We start from the raw sequence: 22407 nt of genomic DNA, 5'->3' as shown, positions 1-22407 counted from the left end.
GCAGAGCATTGCACACACATTACTTCCCGTGTTACAGGCCGTCTCTACCTGCTCAGGTCATCACTGCAGATGAAACTACAACTGCCAGCATGCCCCACAGAGCATCCATTATGCTGGGAGCTGTAGTTCTCCTTTGGTGGAGCCGACACTCTTATGTTACAGTCGCAGTGTATGGGGGATTAGACCATCAGTCACATGACCTGGCCTACATGGAGCCATAAGAGGGCGTCTGCTCCACAAAGGGTTAATGGATGGCGGGGCGGCAGATCTGCAGGTTAGAGAGAAGACAGAAGCGGGGTCTACCTTTCATCTGTACAGGGGCGGAGGAATAAGGAGAAGATCCCAGCGCTGCCGCTGAAGACAAGAGAGAAGGCAATTACCATGCGGAAATACCAGGCAGCGCCAGCAGCGCGCACACCACCGGCCACTTACGTAGGGAGCGCTTCCGCTTATTCTTCAGCTTCCGACGCTTGGTCAGACCGGCCTTCGATGGAGACTCCTCCTTGGACTTGGGGTGACCGGACAACTTAGAGGAGTTCTGCTGGCTGAAGTGAGTGGGAACATGACGGGCGAGACCACCCTGAGAGGCGAAGCTGGCGTTACACCCACCGACAACACACTGCGAGACAAGGGGGAGAAGTCAGAGAGTGAAGGCAAAGAGCCAGCGCCCGCAGGGAAACACCGGTCTGACGGGGGGTGTATACACTGTGTGCTTCACCTAGTGGTGACTGCAGGTAGAAAGTATAATGTATCTCTATGGGAGCTGTATACACTGTGTGCTGTGAGCTCCCCTTAGTGGTGACTGCAGGTAGACTGTATCTCTATGGGAGCTGTATACACTGTGTGCTGTGAGCTCCCCTTAGTGGTATCTGCAGGTAGACTGTATCTCTATGGGAGCTGTATACACTGTGTGCTGTGAGCTCCCCCTAGTGGTGGCTGTAGGTAGAATGTATAATGTATCTCTATGGGTGCTGTATAGACTGTGTGCTGTGAGCTCCCCCTAGTGGTGACTGCAGGTAGAATGTATAATGTATCTCTATGGGAGCTGTATACACTGTGTGCTGTGAGCTCCCCCTAGTGGTGACTGCAGGTAGAATGTATAATGTATCTCTATGGGAGCTGTATACACTGTGTGCTGTGAGCTCCCCCTAGTGGTGACTGCAGGTAGAATGTATAATGTGTAATGTATCTCTATGGGAGCTGTATACACTGTGTGCTGTGAGCTCCCCCTAGTGGTGACTGCAGGTAGAATGTATAATGTATCTCTATGGGAGCTGAATACACTGTGTGCTGTGAGCTCCCTCTAACGGTAACTGGAGGAAGATATTATGCATCTCTATGGGAGTTGTATACACTTGTGTAGGATGGAGGGGCACCCGCTAGGATGGAGGGGGTAGGGAGAGGTACCCCTCTAGGATGGGAGATCCCAGTACCTTAAAGGGCTTGTCTCCGCTGTGAGTCAGCATGTGCCGCTGCAGCCAGCTCTGACTGGTAGACGGACGATTATAAACCTTACATCCCTTCCAGAAACAAACAAAAACCTGCAACACACAGAGCGCAATGTAAGAGAAGGGTGAGGGACGGGCGAACACATAGAGGAGAGCGAGGGAGGGGCGAACACACAGAGGAGAACGAGGGACGTGCGAACACACAGAGGAGAGCGAGGGACGTGCGAACACATAGAGGAGAACGAGGGACGTGCGAACACATAGAGGAGAACGAGGGACGTGCGAACACACAGAGGAGAGCGAGGGACGTGCGAACACACAGAGGAGAGCGAGGGACGTGCGAACACACAGAGGAGAGCGAGGGACGTGCGAACACACAGAGGAGAGCGAGGGACGTGCGAACACATAGAGGAGAGCGAGGGAGGGGAGAACACACAGAGGAGAACGAGGGAGGGGCGAACACACAGAGGAGAACGAGGGAGGGGCGAACACACAGAGGAGAGCGAGGGACGAGCGAACACACAGAGGAGAACGAGGGACGTGCGAACACACAGAGGAGAACGAGGGATGTGCGAACACACAGAGGAGAACGAGGGACGGGCGAACACACAGAGGAGAAAGAGGGACGGGCGAACACACAGAGGAGAACGAGGGAGGGGAGAACACACAGAGGAGAGCGAGGGACGGGCGAACACACAGAGGAGAGCGAGGGACGAGCGAACACACAGAGGAGAACGAGGGACGTGCGAACACACAGAGGAGAACGAGGGATGTGCGAACACACAGAGGAGAACGAGGGACGGGCGAACACACAGAGGAGAAAGAGGGACGGGCGAACACACAGAGGAGAACGAGGGAGGGGAGAACACATAGAGGAGAGCGAGGGACGGGCGGACAGAGGAGAGCAAGGGACGGGCGAACACACAGAGGAGAGCGAGGGACGGGCGGACAGAGGAGAGCAAGGGACGGGCGAACACACAGAGGAGAACGAGGGACGTTCGAACACACAGAGGAGAACGAGGGAGGGGCGAACACACAGAGGAGAGCGAGGGACGTGCGAACACACAGAGGAGAACGAGGGACGGGCGAACACACAGAGGAGAGCGAGGGACGGGCGAACACACAGAGGAGAGCGAGGGACGGGCGAACACACAGAGGAGAAAGAGGGACGGGCGAACACACAGAACGAGGGACGGGCGAACACACAGAGGAGAGCGAGAGACGGGCGAACACACAGAGGAGAACGAGGGACGTGCGAACACAGAGGAGAACGAGGGACGGGCGAACACACAGAGGAGAGCGATGGACGGGCGAACACACAGAGGAGAACGAGGGAGGGGCGAACACACAGAGGAGAGCGAGGGACGGGCGAACACACAGAGGAGAGCAAGGGACGGGCGAACACACAGAGGAGAACGAGGGACGTGCGAACACACAGAGGAGAGCGAGGGACGGGCGAACACACAGAGGAGAGCGAGGGACGGGCGAACACACAGAGGAGAGCGAGGGACGTGCGAACACACAGAGGAGAACGAGGGACGTGCGAACACACAGAGGAGAGCGAGGGACGGGCGAACACACAGAGGAGAACGAGGGAGGGGCGAACACACAGAGGAGAGCGAGGGACGGGCGAACACAGAGGAGAGCGAGAGACGGGCGAACACACAGAGGAGAACGAGGGACGTGCGAACACAGAGGAGAACGAGGGACGGGTGAACACACAGAGGAGAGCGATGGACGGGCGAACACACAGAGGAGAACGAGGGAGGGGCGAACACACAGAGGAGAGCGAGGGACGGGCGAACACACAGAGGAGAGCGAGGGACGGGCGAACACACAGAGAACGAGGGACGGGCGAACACACAGTGGAGAGCGAGAGACGGGCGAACACACAGAGGAGAGCGAGGGACGGGCGAACACAGAGGAGAGCGAGGGACGGGCGGACAGAGGAGAGCAAGGGACGGGCGAACACACAGAGGAGAGCGAGGGACGTGCGAACACACAGAGGAGAACGAGGGACGTGCGAACACACAGAGGAGAGCGAGGGACGTGCGAACACATAGAGGAGAGCGAGGGAGGGGAGAACACACAGAGGAGAGCGAGGGAGGGGCGAACACACAGAGGAGAGCGAGGGACGAGCGAACACACCGAGGAGAGCGAGGGACGAGCGAACACACAGAGGAGAACGAGGGACGGGCGAACACACAGAGGAGAACGAGGGACGGGCGAACACACAGAGGAGAACGAGGGAGGGGCGAACACACAGAGGAGAGCGAGGAACGTGCGAACACACAGAGGAGAACGAGGGACGGGCGAACACACAGAGGAGAGCGAGGGACGGGCGAACACACAGAGGAGAGCGAGGGACGGGCGAACACACAGAGGAGAGCGAGGGACGGGCGAACACACAGAGGAGAAAGAGGGACGGGCGGACACACAGAGAACGAGGGACGGGCGAACACACAGAGGAGAACGAGGGAGGGGCGAACACACAGAGGAGAGCGAGGGACGTGCGAACACACAGAGGAGAACGAGGGACGGGCGAACACACAGAGGAGAGCGAGGGACGGGCGAACACACAGAGGAGAGCGAGGGACGGGCGAACACACAGAGGAGAAAGAGGGACGGGCGGACACACAGAGAACGAGGGACGGGCGAACACACAGAGGAGAGCGATGGACGGGCGAACACACAGAGGAGAACGAGGGAGGGGCGAACACACAGAGGAGAACGAGGGACGGGCGAACACACAGAGGAGAGCGAGAGACGGGCGAACACACAGAGGAGAGCGAGGGACGGGCGAACACAGAGGAGAGCGAGGGACGGACGAACACACAGAGGAGAGCAAGGGACTGACGAACACACAGAGGAGAGCGAGAGACAGGCGAACACACAGAGGAGAGCGAGGGACCGGCGGACAGAGGAGAGCGAGGGACGGGCGAACACACAGATGAGAACGAGGGACGGGCAAACACACAGAGGAGAACGAGGGATGGGCAAACACACAGAGAGCGAACAACTGTCATGGGTGTGTCAGAGGCTGTAGACAGTCGCACAGCATCTGGATGCAGAAGTTGTCTGCACTTGAGTTTGGAGACACCTTCATAGTCCTTCTGACTCCTGGACCCAGTGGCAACCTGCCCCCAGCACTAATTGATACACATGGACCTGGGTGTTTATAGACTCCCAGCCTGCTGCTGGGAGTTGCCTGAGATATTTCCATTTTACCTTGTTGAGGCTTGGAGCTACAGCAGTCGGCTTATCTTGTTCTTTGGTGTTTGGACGACGTCTGTGTTACCTCTGAGTCTACTCAACTTAAGTGTTCCCCTTGTTTGTCTATCCCATTTGTCTTTATCGGTAGTGGGGATTGAATAGTATCACCCTTCAGTCCTTCTCTAAGCAGGGCTTATCGCTAGGGTCAGGCAGGGATTAGGTTCCTGCTCGGCGATAGGTGTATGTAGTGAAATATGTATAGATATATTGTGTGACTAGCAGTAATTTAACATCTGTCCTGAAGGCTGCAGGTCTTATAGGGGTCACAGCATATGTTATCCTGAGAAAGCAGTCTACTGTCTTTAATCCCACCAGGGGGCCTTGCTAAGAACCAGGAAGGGGAAACGTTTCACACCTTTGGCTCTTTTGAAGGGAGATGTCAATTACAGCCTGACACTATCTATCTATGAGAAACTTACACAGAGAATTTAAGAGGAAATAATATATTCATTGGGGGAGTGGCCATGGTCCAGTCACAAGCAAGCAATTATAAATATTAACATGAGAGGCTGGTCTAGAAATATGACCTTCAGGGTGACTCTATAAATTAGACCTACACGGGGGTGTGTTCACAGATTGAGGGGCAGCCAACCTGATGTGTTCCAGTCCAGCTAAGCTGATGTGATCCAGTCCATATTCGCCCTTCCCCCCTCAGGGAGCAGAAAGCAGACTACAAAGTTAGTAGTTTCTCCCGTTTACTTTTATAACAGTTTTGCATACTTGTATGTCTTTTTATTACCATATTTTTAGACCCTTTTTATTGTAAGCAATGTACCTTTTATATTAAAGCATAAAACTTAACAAGTTGAACCTTGTATGTTCTAAAGAATCCATAGCCTTAAACTGTGTGATCCTTATGATTGGCGGACAGTAGTAGTCATATTTCCAGGACTCATCGCCCGTGTGTTTGGTGAGTGGTGGCAGCGTGTATGAGCGGGTGTGTGGCCTGGGTGATTTATGCTCCCATTATAGCATAGAACAGAGGTTGAATGCTGGACTGAGAGTGGGGAGATAGATTAACCCTTGCAGGCACAACCCCAAGTCGCGTGCTGAGAGTGGGGACGTGACCGTGTAGAACCTATATAAAGATGTTTAGGGCAGACAGGGTGACTTTAGATCTGCTTAGGGGTCTCCACTTCCCCCTTCGCTAGTGTTGGGATCCCTTCCCCTCATCCCTTTGTGTTGCACTTACTCTTTCCCAGACTGTGCGTGACAGGGACGGGCGACCACACAGAGGAGGGCTTGGGACGGGCGACCACACAGAGGAGGGTGTGAGGTACGAGGGAGACTCCATTTTGGATTTATAAATTCAGGCCACATAGATTATCCAGGATCTCTCTCCACTCCTAAAATGTGGCCCCCACCCTTGGGATAAGTACACATATTCCCAAAAGAGCAGAACTTTTCCATTTGGCCAGGGAATTAGAGGCCATGTGTTAATGAAGGCAGGGAGGAGCAGAGCTGGGACCCCCTGCTGTCTTTGTGCAAGTCTGCCTACTTCAAGGGAAACCTCTAGACTTTGGCACTGACATCTAGAGATGAATTTTGAGAGTACCGTGCATCTCAGGGTTCAATCCAATATAGCACCAGAACCCTGGGAGCCCTCAGCACACACCCCTGCGTCTCATATTTCTCCAGCAGTCCCGGATACTGAGCTATAGAGACTGGCCATCCAGAACAACTTAGCTGACCCAAGTTTGGACTCTCTGTATTGGTCCAGCCCTGACAAACCTGTTGAGATGTCAGTCGCCCCGTTTGGACCTCCCTCTATGGAGTTATGACCCATCCTAAATATTGGGAATTATTTTGGCTAGGAGGTCAAGGGAGAAGAATTCAGCCCAACCCAGAGGGGCGGTGGCAAATATGGGAGGGCACGAGCTAAGGGTTAAAAGCTAGCTACACACTTTTAGCCCGGTCTTTGTTCTGCCAAGGAAGCCATGTCACGTCACGTGTGGAGACGGACCAGGAACTAAGAAGGTTCCTGTGGATACGAGAGCTTCCCTGGATCCACATGCTATAAGGAATGGTAACGTGATACATACCGCTAACTGCTATCCCAACCTGTACCCTCCCTTTATCTGCACCTCTAGCTGTAATATCTGTATATTACCCTGTATATATTTGTATTATCTAGTGCGCCTTTCGGCAATAAAAATACCAATTAATTTTGGGCTGCTCTTTTATCTCGAAATCCGATTTCCCACGTCTGTGAGTCCGGCTAGTACGTACGTAAGCTGGGCTTATATCCAACGAGGAACTGGTGGCAGCACACCGTCCTGGTGTTATTGGGGGATCCTGGCAGTGACGGATCGGATATAGATTATATATATTCCTGGCCTGGGACTGGTGGTATATATACCGCCCTCACTGCAGAGTGCCCAGATAACCAGTACATGACAGGGCAGCCTCTCCGGCAACTACTTATCCTAGGTGCAGTTCCCTGACTGACCTGAAGGTAAGGGGAGCACCAGAGAGCTGCGACTGTGTAAGCTCCGTCACATATTAGTGACAGCGGGGGCATATCCGTATCCCCCGGTCCTCTCGTGTGTGTTGTTTTCATTACAGAGGACGAGGGACGGAAGACCACAGAGGAGGGACACAAATGGGTGGTCACACAGAGGATGGGCACAGACGGCCGGTCACACAGAGCATGGGCACAGACGGCCGGTCACACAGAGCATGGCAACAGTCGGTCACACAGAGGATGGGCACAGACGGGCAGTCACAGAGGATGGCCACAGACGGCCGGTCACACAGAGCATGGGCACAGACGGCCGGTCACACAGAGCATGGCCACAGACAGTCGGTCACACAGAGGATGGGCACAGACGGGCAGTCACAGAGGATGGCCACAGACGGCCGGTCACACAGAGCATGGGCACAGACGGCCGGTCACACATAGGATGGGCACAGACGGCCGGTCACACAGAGCATGGCCACAGACGGTCGGTCACACAGAGCATGGGCACAGACGGCCGGTCACACAGAGCATGGGCACAGACGGCCGGTCACACAGAGCATGGGCACAGACGGCCGGTCACACACAGGATGGGCACAGATGGCAGGTCACATAAAGGATGGGCACAGACGGCCGGTCACACAGAGGATGGCCACAGACGGCCGGTCACACACAGGGCACAGCGTGCTTGCGCAGGCCTCACCCCTCCACGCTGGCCGTCCACGTGCAGGCTGCGGAGGTGCTCGGCCAGGTCGGGGCTGGAGGAGAAGCAGGTCTGGCACTGGTCCCAGCAGCAGCTGTAGGAGAGGCTCTTGCTGGACGTGGCCGATAACCCCTGACCGATCATCATGGCCGGGGTGGAGCGTCCACTGGAGATGGTGCTGTCCACGTCCATCAGGGTGCTGCTGATACTGCGGAGACAGGAGGATAAGGGAGCTGCCAGTGTAGCCCATGTATGAAGAGGCGGAGCCACGGACTAGACATGTAGGCGGAGCCTGGCCCGTTACACAGTGCATTCTCAGGCCGGGTCCACGTGTGGCTCTTGGTGTAACTAGGTGGGACTATTAGTTGGAGGAGTCATCACCTGTCATGGGCATGGCTATAAGTGGAGAGGAGTCAGGGTGATGTGGGCGCTGTTATTAGTGTGGAGGAGTCAGGACCTGTGATGTCGGTGGGGTTATTAGTGGGGAGGAGTCAGGGCCTGTGATGTGACCAGGGTCATTAGTGTGGAGGAGTCAGGGCCTGTAATGTTGGTGGGGTTATTAGTGGGGAGGAGTCAGGACCTGTGATGTGGGGAGGAGTCAGGACCTCTGATGTCGATAGGGTTATTAGTGGGGAGGAGTCAGTGTGTGATGTGGGTGGGGTTATCAGTGGGGAGGAGTCAGGACCTCTGATGTTGGTGGGGTTGAGTCAGGGCCTGTGATGTGGGTGGGGTTATTAGTGGGGAGGAGTCAGTGTGTGATGTGTCTGGGGTTATTAGTGGGGAGGATTCAGGACCTCTGTGAGGGAGACTCCATTTTGGATTTATTAATTCAGGCCCAATATATTATCCAGAGATCTCCTTCTGCTCCCGGAACTGTAGCCCCCACCCACGGGATAGGTACACAAATTCCTAAAAGAACAGGAACATTCCATATGGTCAGAGAATTAGAGGCCACCTGTTAATGAGAGAAGAAACAGAGCTGGGACCCCCTGCCTTCTTTTGTGCAAGGTGGCCAACATCAATCAGCTATCAATTGAAGGGGTAGACAGTTGGGCACTGACACCAAGAGATTAATTATGAGAGTACCGTAAATCTCAGAGTGAAGACCAATATACCACCAGAACCCTGGGAGCCCCCTGCACGCTGTCCCGGATTCTGACCTATTGAGACCGGCTCTCCAGAACCACTTAGCCGACCCATGTTTGGACTCTGTATTGGTCCAGCCCCAACTAACCCGTTGAGATGTCAGTTGTCCCTTACGCTAGGAAGTTATGACCCATCCTAGATATTAGGAATTACTTTAGCTAGGAGGAAAAGGGAGGAGAATTCAGCCCGACGCAGAGGGGCGGTGGGAAATATGGGAGGGGGTGAGTCAAAGGTTAAAAGCTAGCTACACACCTTTAGCCTTTGTCATTGTTCTGCCATGGAAGTCATGTCATGTCAGGTGTGGAGACGGACCAGCAACTAAGAAGGTGCATGTGGACTTGAGCGCTTCTCTGGGCCCACATACTATAAGGAACGGTAACGTGACACATACAGCTAACTGCTATCCCCAACCTGTACCCTCCCTTTATCTGTACCTCTGGCTGTAATCTCTGTATATTACTCTGTATACATGTGTAGTATCTAGTTCGCCTTTCGACAATTTAAATATCAATTAATTTTGGGCTGCTCTTTTATCTCAAATTCCGATTTCCTACGTCTGTGAGTCCGGCTAGTACTTATACACTACCTGGGGTTGGTTTCTGACCCAACATTAGCTTGCTAACAGACCGGGCTTATATCTAACGAGGAACTGATGGCAGCGCACCGTCCTGGTGTTATTGGGGGATCCTGGCAGTGATGGATCGGAGAATATATATATATATATATATATATATATATTCCCGGCCTGGGACTGGTGATCTATATACCGCCCTCACTGCAGAGTGCCCTGATAACCAGTACGTGAAAGGGCAGCCGCTCCGGCAACTACTTATTCTAGGTGCAGTTCTGACTAACCTGTTAGTAAGGGGTGCGCCAGAGAGCTATGACTGTGTAAGCACCGCCACAGATTAGTGACGGTGGGGCAATATTCGTATCCCCCGGTTCTCGTTTCCTTAGTTTGTGATGTGGCAAGGATTATTAGCATGTAGGAGTCCGGGCCTGTGATGTGACCGGGGTTATTAGTGGGGAGGAGTCAGGGTCCATGATGTGACCAGGGTTATTAGTGGGGAGGAGTCTGGGCCTGTGATGTGACAGGGGTTATCAGTGGGGAGGAGTCAGGTCCTGTGATGTGACCGGGGTTATCAGTGGGGAGGAGTCAGGACCTGTGATGTGACCGGGGTTATCAGTGGGGAGGAGTCAGGACCTGTGATGTGACCGGGGTTATTAGGAATCAGCGTGTGATGTGACCGGGGTTATTAGTCAGGAAACTGCACCTAGAATAAGTAGTAGCCGGAGAGGCTGCCTTGTCACGTACTAGTTATCGGGGCACTCTGTAGTGAGGGCGGTATATGTATCACCAGTCCCAGGCCAGGAATATACCGTATTTTTCGGACTATAAGACGAACCAGACCTTAAGACGCACCCAGGTTTTAGAGGAGGAAATTAGGAAAAATTAAACTGAAGCAAAAAATGTGGTCAATTTTGTACTTAAGATGACCTAAATATGGTAAATATGGTCCCCTCATCCCTATCCTGGTATGCATGGATTCATCCTTATTCTGGTATGATTGATTGGCCCCATCCCTGCTGGTATGATTGATTGGCCCCATCCCTGCTGGTATGATTGATTGGCCCCATCCCTCTGCTGGTATGATTGATTGGCCCCATCCCTCTGCTGGTATGATTGATTGGCTCCATCCCCCTGCTGGTATGATTGATTGGCCCCATCCCATTCCTGGTATGATTAATTGGCCTTATCCCCCTTGCTGGTATGATTGATTGGCCCCATCCCAGTCCTGGTATGACTTGATTGGCCCCATTCCCCTGCTGGTATGAATTGGCCCTATCCCGTTCCTGGTATGATTGATTGGCCCCATCCCCCTTGCTGGTATGATTGATTGGCCCCATCCCAGTCCTGGTATGACTTGATTGGCCCCATCCCAGTCCTGGTATGATTGATTGGCCCCATCCCAGTCCTGGTATGATTGATTGGCCCCATCCCGGTCCTGGTATGATTGATTGGCCCCATCCCGGTCCTGGTATGATTGATTGGCCCCATCCCGGTCCTGGTATGATTGATTGGCCCCATCTCCGCTGGTATGATTGATTGGCCCCATCCTTTTCCTGGTATGATTGATTGGCTCCATCCCCCTGCTGGTATGATTGATTGGCCCCATCCCATTCCTGGTATGATTAATTGGCCTTATCCCCCTTGCTGGTATGATTGATTGGCCCCATCCCAGTCCTGGTATGATTGATTGGCCCCATCCCAGTCCTGGTATGATTGATTGGCCCCATCCCAGTCCTGGTATGATTGATTGGCCCCATCCCAGTCCTGGTATGATTGATTGACCCCATCCCAGTCCTGGTATGATTGATTGGCCCCATCCCAGTCCTGGTATGATTGATTGGCCCCATCCCAGTCCTGGTATGATTGATTAGCCCCATCCCAGTCCTGGTATGATTGATTGGCCCCATCCCAGTCCTGGTATGATTGATTGGCCCCATCCCAGTCCTGGTATGATTGATTGGCCCCATCCCAGTCCTGGTATGATTGATTGGCCCCATCCCGGTCCTGGTATGATTGATTGGCCCCATCCCGGTCCTGGTATGACTTGATTGGCCCCATTCCCCTGCTGGTATGAATTGGCCCTATCCCGTTCCTGGTATGATCATGGTTATCATGGGTGGCCGTACACTTCACCAATGTCCCAAGTCACATACAGTGCATACGACACTGGGTGGCGGTCTCTAAACACGCTGAACCTCACTCCGTTCAGTCACCGTGGGAGACCTGTTGTGATTAGGTAATTCAGTACCACAATGGACATAGAAGTCAGAGCACATACAGTGACCTGACAATAACCCAAAAACATAGAACGAGCTCTGAGACGTGGGAACTCTGCTGACCGCAATCCCTAATCCTCTCCAACCACACTAGAAGCAGTCGTGGATTGCGCCTAACGCTCCCTATGCAACTCGGCACAGCCTGAGAAACTAGCTAGCCTGAAGATAGAAAATAAGCCTACCTTGCCTCAGAGAAATACCCCAAAGGAAAAGGCAGCCCCCACATATAATGACTGTGAGTTAAAGGGAACCTGTCACCTGAATTTGGCGGGACTGGTTTTGGGTCATATGGGCGGAGTTTTCGGGTGTTTGATTCACCCTTTCCTTACCCGCTGGCTGCATGCTGGCTGCAATATTGGTTTGAAGTTCATTATCTGTCCTCCATAGTACACGCCTGCATAAGGCAAGATTGCCTTGCGCAGGCATGTACTATGGAGTGTGTGTGGCTAGTTTATCCCGCCCATCTCACACAACTAACCTAGTAAGTCTCCCTTACAACTACACCATACATATACACACTCTTGAGGGACTACAAGTCCCAGAACAACAACATTGCATCAGACTTACCACGCAGACTCCCTCTGCGACACATATCGGCCATTCACAACACAGCCAGTCACTTTCATCACGATTATCACAATAGATATGTCTCCATGCACATCCCAAGGAGCACTCACAGCGCCCCCTAGTGGTCACTGCATCACTAATATATATATATATATATATATATATATATATATATATATATATATATATATATATATATATATATATATATATATATATTGGACTATGTATATACAGTGGGGCAAAAAAGTATTTAGTCAGTCAGCAATAGTGCAAGTTCCACCACTTAAAAAGATGAGAGGCGTCTGTAATTTACATCATAGGTAGACCTCAACTATGGGAGACAAACTGAGAAAAAAAAATCCAGAAAATCACATTGTCTGTTTTTTTAACATTTTATTTGCATATTATGGTGGAAAATAAGTATTTGGTCAGAAACAAAATTTCATCTCAGTACTTTGTAATATATCCTTTGTTGGCAATGACAGAGGTCAAACGTTTTCTGTAAGTCTTCACAAGGTTGCCACACACTGTTGTTGGTATGTTGGCCCATTCCTCCATGCAGATCTCCTCTAGAGCAGTGATGTTTTTGGCTTTTCGCTTGGCAACACGGACTTTCAACTCCCTCCAAAGGTTTTCTATAGGGTTGAGATCTGCAGACTGGCTAGGCCACTCCAGGACCTTGAAATGCTTCTTACGAAGCCACTCCTTCATTGCCCTGGCGGTGTGCTTTGGATCATTGTCATGTTGAAAGACCCAGCCACGTTTCATCTTCAATGCCCTTGCTGATGGAAGGAGGTTTGCACTCAAAATCTCACGATACATGGCCCCATTCATTCTTTCATGTACCCGGATCAGTCGTCCTGGCCCCTTTGCAGAGAAACAGCCCCAAAGCATGATGTTTCCACCACCATGCTTTACAGTAGGTATGGTGTTTGATGGATGCAACTCAGTATTCTTTTTCCTCCAAACACGACAAGTTGTGTTTCTACCAAACAGTTCCAGTTTGGTTTCATCAGACCATAGGACATTCTCCCAAAACTCCTCTGGATCATCCAAATGCTCTCTAGCAAACTTCAGACGGGCCCGGACATGTACTGGCTTAAGCAGTGGGACACGTCTGGCACTGCAGGATCTGAGTCCATGGTGGCGTAGTGTGTTACTTATGGTAGGCCTTGTTACATTGGTCCCAGCTCTCTGAAGTTCATTCACTAGGTCCCCCCGTGTGGTTCTGGGATTTTTGCTCACCGTTCTTGTGATCATTTTGACCCCACGGGGTGGGATTTTGCATGGAGCCCCAGGTCGAGGGAGATTATCAGTGGTCTTGTATGTCTTCCATTTTCTAATTATTGCTCCCACTGTTGATTTCTTCACTCCAAGCTGGTTGGCTATTGCAGATTCAGTCTTCCCAGCCTGGTGCAGGGCTACAATTTTGTTTCTGGTGTCCTTTGACAGCTCTTTGGTCTTCACCATAGTGGAGTTTGGAATCAGACTGTTTGAGGGTGTGCACAGGTGTCTTTTTATACTGATAACAAGTTTAAACAGGTGCCATTACCTTTGGTGAAGACCAAAGAGCTGTCAAAGGACACCAGAAACAAAATTGTAGCTCTGCACCAGGCTGGGAAGACTGAATCTGCAATAGCCAACCAGCTTGGAGTGAAGAAATCAACAGTGGGAGCAATAATTAGAAAATGGAAGACCTACAAGACCACTGATAATCTCCCTCGATCTGGGGCTCCACGCAAAATCCCACCCCGTGGGGTCAAGAACTGTGAGCAAAAATCCCAGAACCACACGGGGGGACCTAGTGAATGAACTTCAGAGAGCTGGGACCAATGTAACAAGGCCTACCATAAGTAACACACTACGCCACCATGGACTCAGATCCTGCAGTGCCAGAAGTGTCCCACTGCTTAAGCCAGTACATGTCCGGGCCCGTCTGAAGTTTGCTAGAGAGCATTTGGATGATCCAGAGGAGTTTTGGGAGAATGTCCTATGGTCTGATGAAACCAAACTGGAACTGTTTGGTAGAAACACAACTTGTCGTGTTTGGAGGAAAAAGAATACTGAGTTGCATCCATCAAACACCATACCTACTGTAAAGCATGGTGGTGGAAACATCATGCTTTGGGGCTGTTTCTCTGCAAAGGGGCCAGGACGACTGATCCGGGTACATGAAAGAATGAATGGGGCCATGTATCGTGAGATTTTGAGTGCAAACCTCCTTCCATCAGCAAGGGCATTGAAGATGAAACGTGGCTGGGTCTTTCAACATGACAATGATCCAAAGCACACCGCCAGGGCAACGAAGGAGTGGCTTCGTAAGAAGCATTTCAAGGTCCTGGAGTGGCCTAGCCAGTCTCCAGATCTCAACCCTATAGAAAACCTTTGGAGGGAGTTGAAAGTCCGTGTTGCCAAGCGAAAAGCCAAAAACATCACTGCTCTAGAGGAGATCTGCATGGAGGAATGGGCCAACATACCAACAACAGTGTGTGGCAACCTTGTGAAGACTTACAGAAAACGTTTGACCTCTGTCATTGCCAACAAAGGATATATTACAAAGTATTGAGATGAAATTTTGTTTCTGACCAAATACTTATTTTCCACCATAATATGCAAATAAAATGTTAAAAAAACAGACAATGTGATTTTCTGGATTTTTTTTTCTCAGTTTGTCTCCCATAGTTGAGGTCTACCTATGATGTAAATTACAGACGCCTCTCATCTTTTTAAGTGGTGGAACTTGCACTATTGCTGACTGACTAAATACTTTTTTGCCCCACTGTATGTATATATATATATATATATATAGACTGGTGATGTATATCCCCCCTCACTGGAAGCGCCTCAATAACTTGTACCTATAAGAGAAGCCTTCCAGAGGCTATTTGCCCTCGGTGCAGTTCCCTGACTGATCTGGGGCAAGTGGTGGCGCTAGAGAGACGATCCCAGCTGCGTCCTTCTCTCCCCAGTGGTGAGTGGAGTCAAAACACCTCTTCCCCTGTGCGATCCGTCACTCCAGCTGTTAACCCTTAGCTCGCCCCCTCCCATATTCGCCACCGCCCCTCTGGGCCGGACTGAATTCTCCTCCCTTTTCCTCCTAGCTGAAATAATTCCCAATATCTAGGATGGGTCATAACTTCCTAGTGGGAGGTCCAAACGGGGCGACTGACATCTCAACGGGTTCGTTGGGGCTGGACCGATATGGAGAGTCCAAACTCGGGTCCGCTAAGTGGTTCTGGAGAGCCGGGCTTGATATATCCGGGACCGCTGGAGAGATATGAGAGGCAGGGGTGCGTGCGGAGGCTCCAGGGTTCTTCACCCTGAGATGGACGGTGCTCTCATAATTCATCTCTAGATGTCGGTGACGCTCTGTCTAGAGATTTCCTATGGTGTGGGCCGCCTTACACACAGGACAGCAGGGGGTCCCAGCGCTGCTCCTCCTCGCCCCCAATAACAGCGGCCTCTAGTTCTCTGGACAGATGGTAAAGTTCTGATCTTTTGGGAATTGGGTACTTATCCCAAGGGTGGGGGCCACTTCAGGAGCAGAGGGAGATCCAGGGTAATCTATGGGGCCTGAATTCAGAAATCTCCCTCACACACACTATATGGGCGGGGTCTGCAGTGGGCGGAGCTCTCCATCCTTGGGGTTATGTGGGTGGAGTCAGCTGTGATTGGTAATATATGGGCGGGGTCTGCAGTGGGCGGAGCTCTCCATCCTTGGGGTTATGTGGGTGGAGTCAGCTGTGATTGGTACTATATGGGCGGGGTCTACAGTGGGCGGAGCTCTCCATCCTTGGGGTTATATGGGCGGAGTCAGCTGTGATAAATCTACTATATAATTGTCTAAGGGTCACTTCCGTCTGTCTGTTTAGGATATTCATTGGTCGCGGCCTCTGTCAGTTATGGAAATCCAAGTCGCTGATTGGTCTCGCAAGCTGCCTGTCATGGCTGCCACGACCAATCAGCGACGGCCACAGTCCGATAAGTCCCTCCCTACTCCCCTGCAGTCAGTGCCCGGCACCTGCTCCATACTCCCCACAGTCAGCGCCCGCTCCATACTCCCCTCCAGTTACCGCTCACACAGGGTTAATGCCAGCGGTAACGGACTGCGTTATGCCGCAGGTAACACACTTCGTTACCGCCGCTATTAACCCTGTGTGACCAAGTTCTTACTATTGAGGCGGCCTATGCAGTGTCAATAGTAAAAACATCTAATGTTAAAAACAATTAAAAAAAACAAAAAACCTGCTATTCTCACCTTCCGTAGTCCGACGATGCGCTCGTGCCTCCCACCATCTTCCGGTCCCAGAGATGCATTGCGAAATTACCCAGAAGACTTAGCGGACGCGCGAAACCGTTAAGTGATCTGGATAATTTCGCAATGCATCCTGGGAACGCAAGATGGCGACAACCGAGTGCATCGCCAGAAGTTCGCTGGATCTACGCTGGATCCCGCCGGAGGGTGAGTATATAACTATTTTTTATTTTAATTATTTTTTTTAACATGGGATATGGTGCCCACACTGCTAAATACTACGTGGGCTGTGTTATATACCGCGTGGCTGCTATATACTACCTAGCCAGTGTTACATACTATGTGGGCTGTGTTATATACCGCGTGGCTGCTATATACTACCTAGCCAGTGTTATATACTATGTGGGCTGTGTTATGTACTGCATGGCCACTGTTAGATACTATGTGGGCTGTGTTATATACTACGTGGCTGTGTTCTATAGTGCGTGCTATATACTACGTGGCCACTGTTAGATACTATGTGGGCTGTGTTATATACTACATGGCTGCAATATAATACGTGTGCAGTGTTATATACTACGTGGCTGTGTTCTATACAGCGTGCTATATACTACGTAACCACTGTTAGATACTATGTGGGCTGTGTTATATACTATGTGGGCTGTGTTATATACTACATGGCTGCAATATACTACGTGGGCAGTGTTATATACTACGTGGCTGTGTTCTATACTGCATGCTATATACTACGTGGCCCCTGTTAGATACTACGTGGGCAGTGTTATATACTACGTGGCTGTGTTCTATACTGCGTGATATATACTACGTGGCCACTGTTAGTTACTATGTGGGCTGTGTTATATACTATGTGGCTGTGTTCTATACTGCGTGCTATATACTACGTGGCCACTGTTAGATACTATGTGGGCTGTGTTATATACTACATGGCTGCAATATAATACGTGTGCAGTGTTATATACTACGTGGCTGTGTTCTATACTGCGTGCTATATACTACGTGGCCACTGTTAGATACTACGTGGGCAGTGTTATATACTACGTGGCTGTGTTCTATACTGCGTGCTATATACTACGTGGCCACTGTTAGATACTATGTGGGCTGTGTTATATACTACATGGCTGCAATATACTACGTGGGCAGTGTTATATACTACGTGGCTGTGTTCTATACTGCGTGCTATATACTACGTGGCCACTGTTAGATACTACGTGGGCAGTGTTATATACTACGTGGCTGTGTTCTATACTGCATGCTATATACTACATGGCCACTGTTAGTTGCTATGTGGGCTGTGTTATATACTACGTGGGCTGTGCTATATACTAAGTGGGCTGTGCTATATACTACGTGGGCTGTGCGATATACTACGTGGGCTGTGCTATATACTACGTGGCCTAACGCATCGGGTATTCTACAATATGTATGTATATAGCAGCCACATGGTATATACCACAGGCCACGTAGTACTCCTCTATACTACGTGGCCTGTGCTATATACTATGTGGCTGCTATATACATACATATTCTAGAATACCCGATGCGTTAGAATCGAGCCACCATCTAGTAATAATATAATAATCTTTATTTTTATATAGCGCTAACATATTCCGCAGCGCTTTACAGTTTGCACACATTATCATCACTGTGCCCGTTGGGGCTCACAATCTAAATTCCCTATCAGTCTCTGGAATGTGGGAGGAAACCGGAGAACCCGGAGGAAACCCACGCAAACATGGAGAGAGCATACAAACTCTTTGCATATGTTGTCCTTGGTGGGGTTGAACCAAGGACCCCAGCGTTGCAAGGCTAGACCACTAACCGCTGAGCCACCGCACAGAGCTAACCGCTGAGCCACCGCACAGAGCTAACCGCTGAGCCACCGCACAGAGCTAACCGCTGAGCCACCGTACAGAGCTAACCACTGAGCCACCGTACAGTGTGAGCCACCGTACAGAGCTAACCACTGAGCCACCGTACAGAGCTAACCACTGAGCCACCGTACAGAGCTAACCACTGAGCCACCGTACAGAGCTAACCACAGAGCCACCGTACAGTGCTAACCACTGAGCCACCGTACAGAGCTAACCACTGAGCCACCGTACAGAGCTAACCACTGAGCCACCGTACAGAGCTAACCACTGAGCCACCATACAGAGCTAACCACTGAGCCACCATACAGAGCTAACCACTGAGCCACCGTACAGAGCTAACCACTGAGCCACCGTACAGAGCTAACCACTGAGCCACCGTACAGAGCTAACCACTGAGCCACCGTACAGAGCTAACCACTGAGCCACCGTACAGAGCTAACCACTGAGCCACCGTACAGAGCTAATCACTGAGCCATCGTACAGAGCTAACCACTGAGCCACCGTACAGAGCTAACCACTGAGCCACCGTACAGAGCTAACCACTGAGCCACCGTACAGAGCTAACCACTGAGCCACCGTACAGAGCTAACCACTGAGCCACCATACAGAGCTAACCACTGAGCCACCGTAGAGCTAACCACTGAGCCACCATACAGAGCTAACCACTGAGCCACCATACAGAGCTAACCACTGAGCCACCATACAGAGCTAACCACTGAGCCACCGTACAGAGCTAACCACTGAACACCGTACAGAGCTAACCACTGAGCCACCGTACAGTGCTAACCACTGAGCCACCGTACAGAGCTAACCACTGAGCCACCATACAGAGCTAACCACTGAGCCACCGTACAGAGCTAACCACTGAACACCGTACAGAGCTAACCACTGAGCCACCGTACAGTGCTAACCACTGAGCCACCGTACAGAGCTAACCACTGAGCCACCATACAGAGCTAACCACTGAGCCACCATACAGAGCTAACCACTGAGCCACCATACAGAGCTAACCACTGAGCCACCATACAGAGCTAACCACTGAGCCACCGTACAGAGCTAACCACTGAGCCACCATACAGAGCTAACCACTGAGCCACCGTACAGAGCTAACCACTGAGCCACCATACAGAGCTAACCACTGAGCCACCATACAGAGCTAATCACTGAGCCACCATACAGAGCTAACCACTGAGCCACCATACAGAGCTAACCACTGAGCCACCATACAGAGCTAACCACTGAGCCACCATACAGAGCTAACCACTGAGCCACCGTGCTGACACGGGGCTCTCTATCCTCGGCGATATAGGGGCGGAGTCTGCAGTGGGCGGGGGCGGGCTCAGTCCTAGCCTTGGAGTTACATGGCCAGTCAGCTGTAATTGGCACTATTTGGGCGGAGTCCCTGGTAGCTGTGGCCAGCAATGGGTGGAGTTAGCCGTGGTTGGCACTATGTGGGCGGTGTTCGCGGTAGGACGAACAGCAGCGATTTCTACTGTGGGCGGAGTCAGCAGTTACACTACATGGGTGGAGTCAGCGGCCAGTAGTAGGCGGAGTCAGTAGTAATATACACTATGTGAGCGGACTCCAGTAGTGGGCGGAGTCAGTCATGATTTGCACAATGTGGGCGGAGTCCAGAAGTGGGCGGAGTCAGTGGTGATCCCCTATGTGGGCGGAGTCCCGCAGTGGGCGGGGCCGGCAGTGATTTCAACGCAGTGGGCGGAGTCAGCGGTGATTCCCCTATGTGGGCGGAGTCCGTTGTGTGGGCGGGGTCAGTGGTGATTTGCACGCAGTGGGCGGAGTCAGCGGTGATTCCCCTATGTGGGCGGAGTCCGTTGTGTGGGCGGGGTCAGCGGTGATCCCCCCACGTGGGCGGAGTCAGTGGTGTGGGCGGGGTCAGCGGTGATTTGAACACAGTGGGCGGAGTCCCGCAGTCAGTGGGCGGCCCCTCTCCTCCCGCTCACCTGTCCTCCGAGTCCATGCGGCTCCCCGTCGCCCTCCCATGTGGGCGGAGTCAGTGGTGTGGGCGGGGTCAGCAGTGATCCCCCCACCGTGTGGGCGGAGTCAGTGGTGTGGGCGGGGTCAGCAGTGATTTTTTCCCCCATGTGGGCGGAGTCAGTGGTGTGGGCGGGGTCAGTGGTGATTTCCCCCCATGTGGGCGGAGTCAGCGGTGTGGGCGGCCCCTCTCCTCCCGCTCACCTGTCCTCCGAGTCCATGCGGCTCAGCGGCTCCCCGTCGCCCTCCCATGTGGGCGGAGTCCCGCAGTCAGTGGGCGGAGTCCCGCAGTCAGCGGGCGGCCCCTCTCCTCCCGCTCACCTGTCCTCCGAGTCCATGCGGCTCCCCGTCGCCCTCCCATGTGGGCGGAGTCAGTGGTGTGGGCGGAGTCCGTGGTGATTTTCCCCCCATGTGGGCGGAGTCCCGCAGTCAGTGGGCGGAGCCCCGCAGTCAGCGGGCGGAGTCCGTGGTGTGGGCGGGGTCAGCGGTGATTTCCCCCCATGTGGGCGGAGTCCCGCAGTCAGTGGGCGGAGTCCCGCAGTCAGTGGGCGGAGTCCGTGGTGTGGGCGGGGTCAGCGGTGATTTCCCCCCATGTGGGCGGAGTCCCGCAGTCAGTGGGCGGAGCCCCGCAGTCAGCGGGCGGCCCTTCTCCTCCCGCTCACCTGTCCTCCGAGTCCATGCGGCTCAGCGGCTCCCCGTCGCCCTCCCATGTGGGCGGAGTCAGTGGTGTGGGTGGGGTCAGCGGTGATTTCCCCCCCATGTGGGCGGAGTCAGTGGTGTGGGCGGGGTCAGCGGTGATTCCCCCCCCCCCCCCCCCATGTGGGCGGAGTCCCGCAGTCAGTGGGCGGAGTCCCGCAGTCAGTGGGCGGAGTCCCGCAGTCAGTGGGCGGAGTCAGTGGTGTGGGCGGAGTCCCGCAGTCAGTGGGCGGAGTCCCGCAGTCAGTGGGCGGAGTCCCGCAGTCAGTGGGCGGAGTCCCGCAGTCAGTGGGCGGAGCCCCGCAGTCAGCGGGCGGCCCCTCTCCTCCCGCTCACCTGTCCTCCGAGTCCATGCGGCTCAGCGGCTCCCCGTCGCCCTCCAGGCTGGTCCTGCGGCCGCTCTGCCCGGCGCTGCTGTAGCCGTCGTCGGCCCCGGAGCTGCTCCCGGCCGTGCTGCTGCCGGCGGTGCTGGGCGCGCTGCTGCCGCTGATGATGCTGCCCCCCGGGCTGGGCCCGTCCTCCGGCCGGCTGCTCCCCCGCTCCCCGTCCAGGCTGCTCCCGGCCGGGCTGTCCGAGCGCTCGGAGCCGCCGCCGCTGCTCTCCTCGTCCTCCTCTTCATCCTCCTCGTCGTCCTCATCCTCCTCCGCACGTCCCGCGGCCTCTTCCTCGGGCGGCTCCGGGGCTGCGGCCTGTGCGGGGCTCCCGGCGGAGGAAGGCTGAGGCTCCGAGCTAGCGGCGGCCATGACTACCGAGCGTGACGTCACAGGGGCGGGGCTGGAGACACTGGCGGCTACGGGGCGTCGGGAGGGACAGAAGAGCAGGAACCGCGAGCGGGGAGGAGCGGAGCACGTGGTGCGGACCGTCTGTGACGTCACAGGGCCGGGGGTGACGTCAGGGTCACGTGGCTCTCTGGGTTTCTGCTGAGAGACGGATGAGCCGGGGCCCCGATGTGTGACGGGGAGAGGGGGCGTCACCGGTCATGGTGGAAAAGGCTCAGAGGGAGGAGTCTGCGTGTGTGCGGGGACCAGAGCCTTGTGCTGGGGGAGGGGCCGGAGGACCAGAGCCTTGTGCTGGGGGAGGGGCCGGAGGACCAGAGCCTTGTGGTGGGGGAGGGGCCGGAGGACCAG

The 22407-nt window shown here is 53.3% G+C and overlaps 1 protein-coding gene across 2 annotated transcripts in view; it reads right to left on the bottom strand.

Moving 5' to 3' along the window:
- AEBP2 (AE binding protein 2) overlaps positions 1-22158 on the bottom strand; it is a 35827-nt gene extending 13669 nt beyond the window's left edge. The window contains exons 1-5 of one of the 2 annotated variants that reach the window (XM_069762761.1): positions 21617-22158; positions 7883-8090; positions 1434-1541; positions 433-619; positions 304-354 (exon numbers count right to left, since the gene is read on the bottom strand). In XM_069762761.1, the coding sequence (XP_069618862.1) occupies positions 304-354; positions 433-619; positions 1434-1541; positions 7883-8090; positions 21617-22023 (961 nt within the window). In that variant the 5' untranslated portion in view covers positions 22024-22158. The remainder of the gene's footprint in view (positions 1-303; positions 355-432; positions 620-1433; positions 1542-7882; positions 8091-21616) is intronic. The other variant, XM_069762760.1, reaches the window with a different exon arrangement.
- Positions 22159-22407: the final 249 nt, after the last annotated feature.

Source organism: Ranitomeya imitator, chromosome 4, assembly GCF_032444005.1.
Source record: "Ranitomeya imitator isolate aRanImi1 chromosome 4, aRanImi1.pri, whole genome shotgun sequence".
Lineage (NCBI taxonomy): Eukaryota > Metazoa > Chordata > Amphibia > Anura > Dendrobatidae > Ranitomeya > Ranitomeya imitator.
The sequence above is the reverse complement of the archived record's forward strand: the minus strand, read 5'-3'. Positions and strand labels throughout refer to the sequence as shown.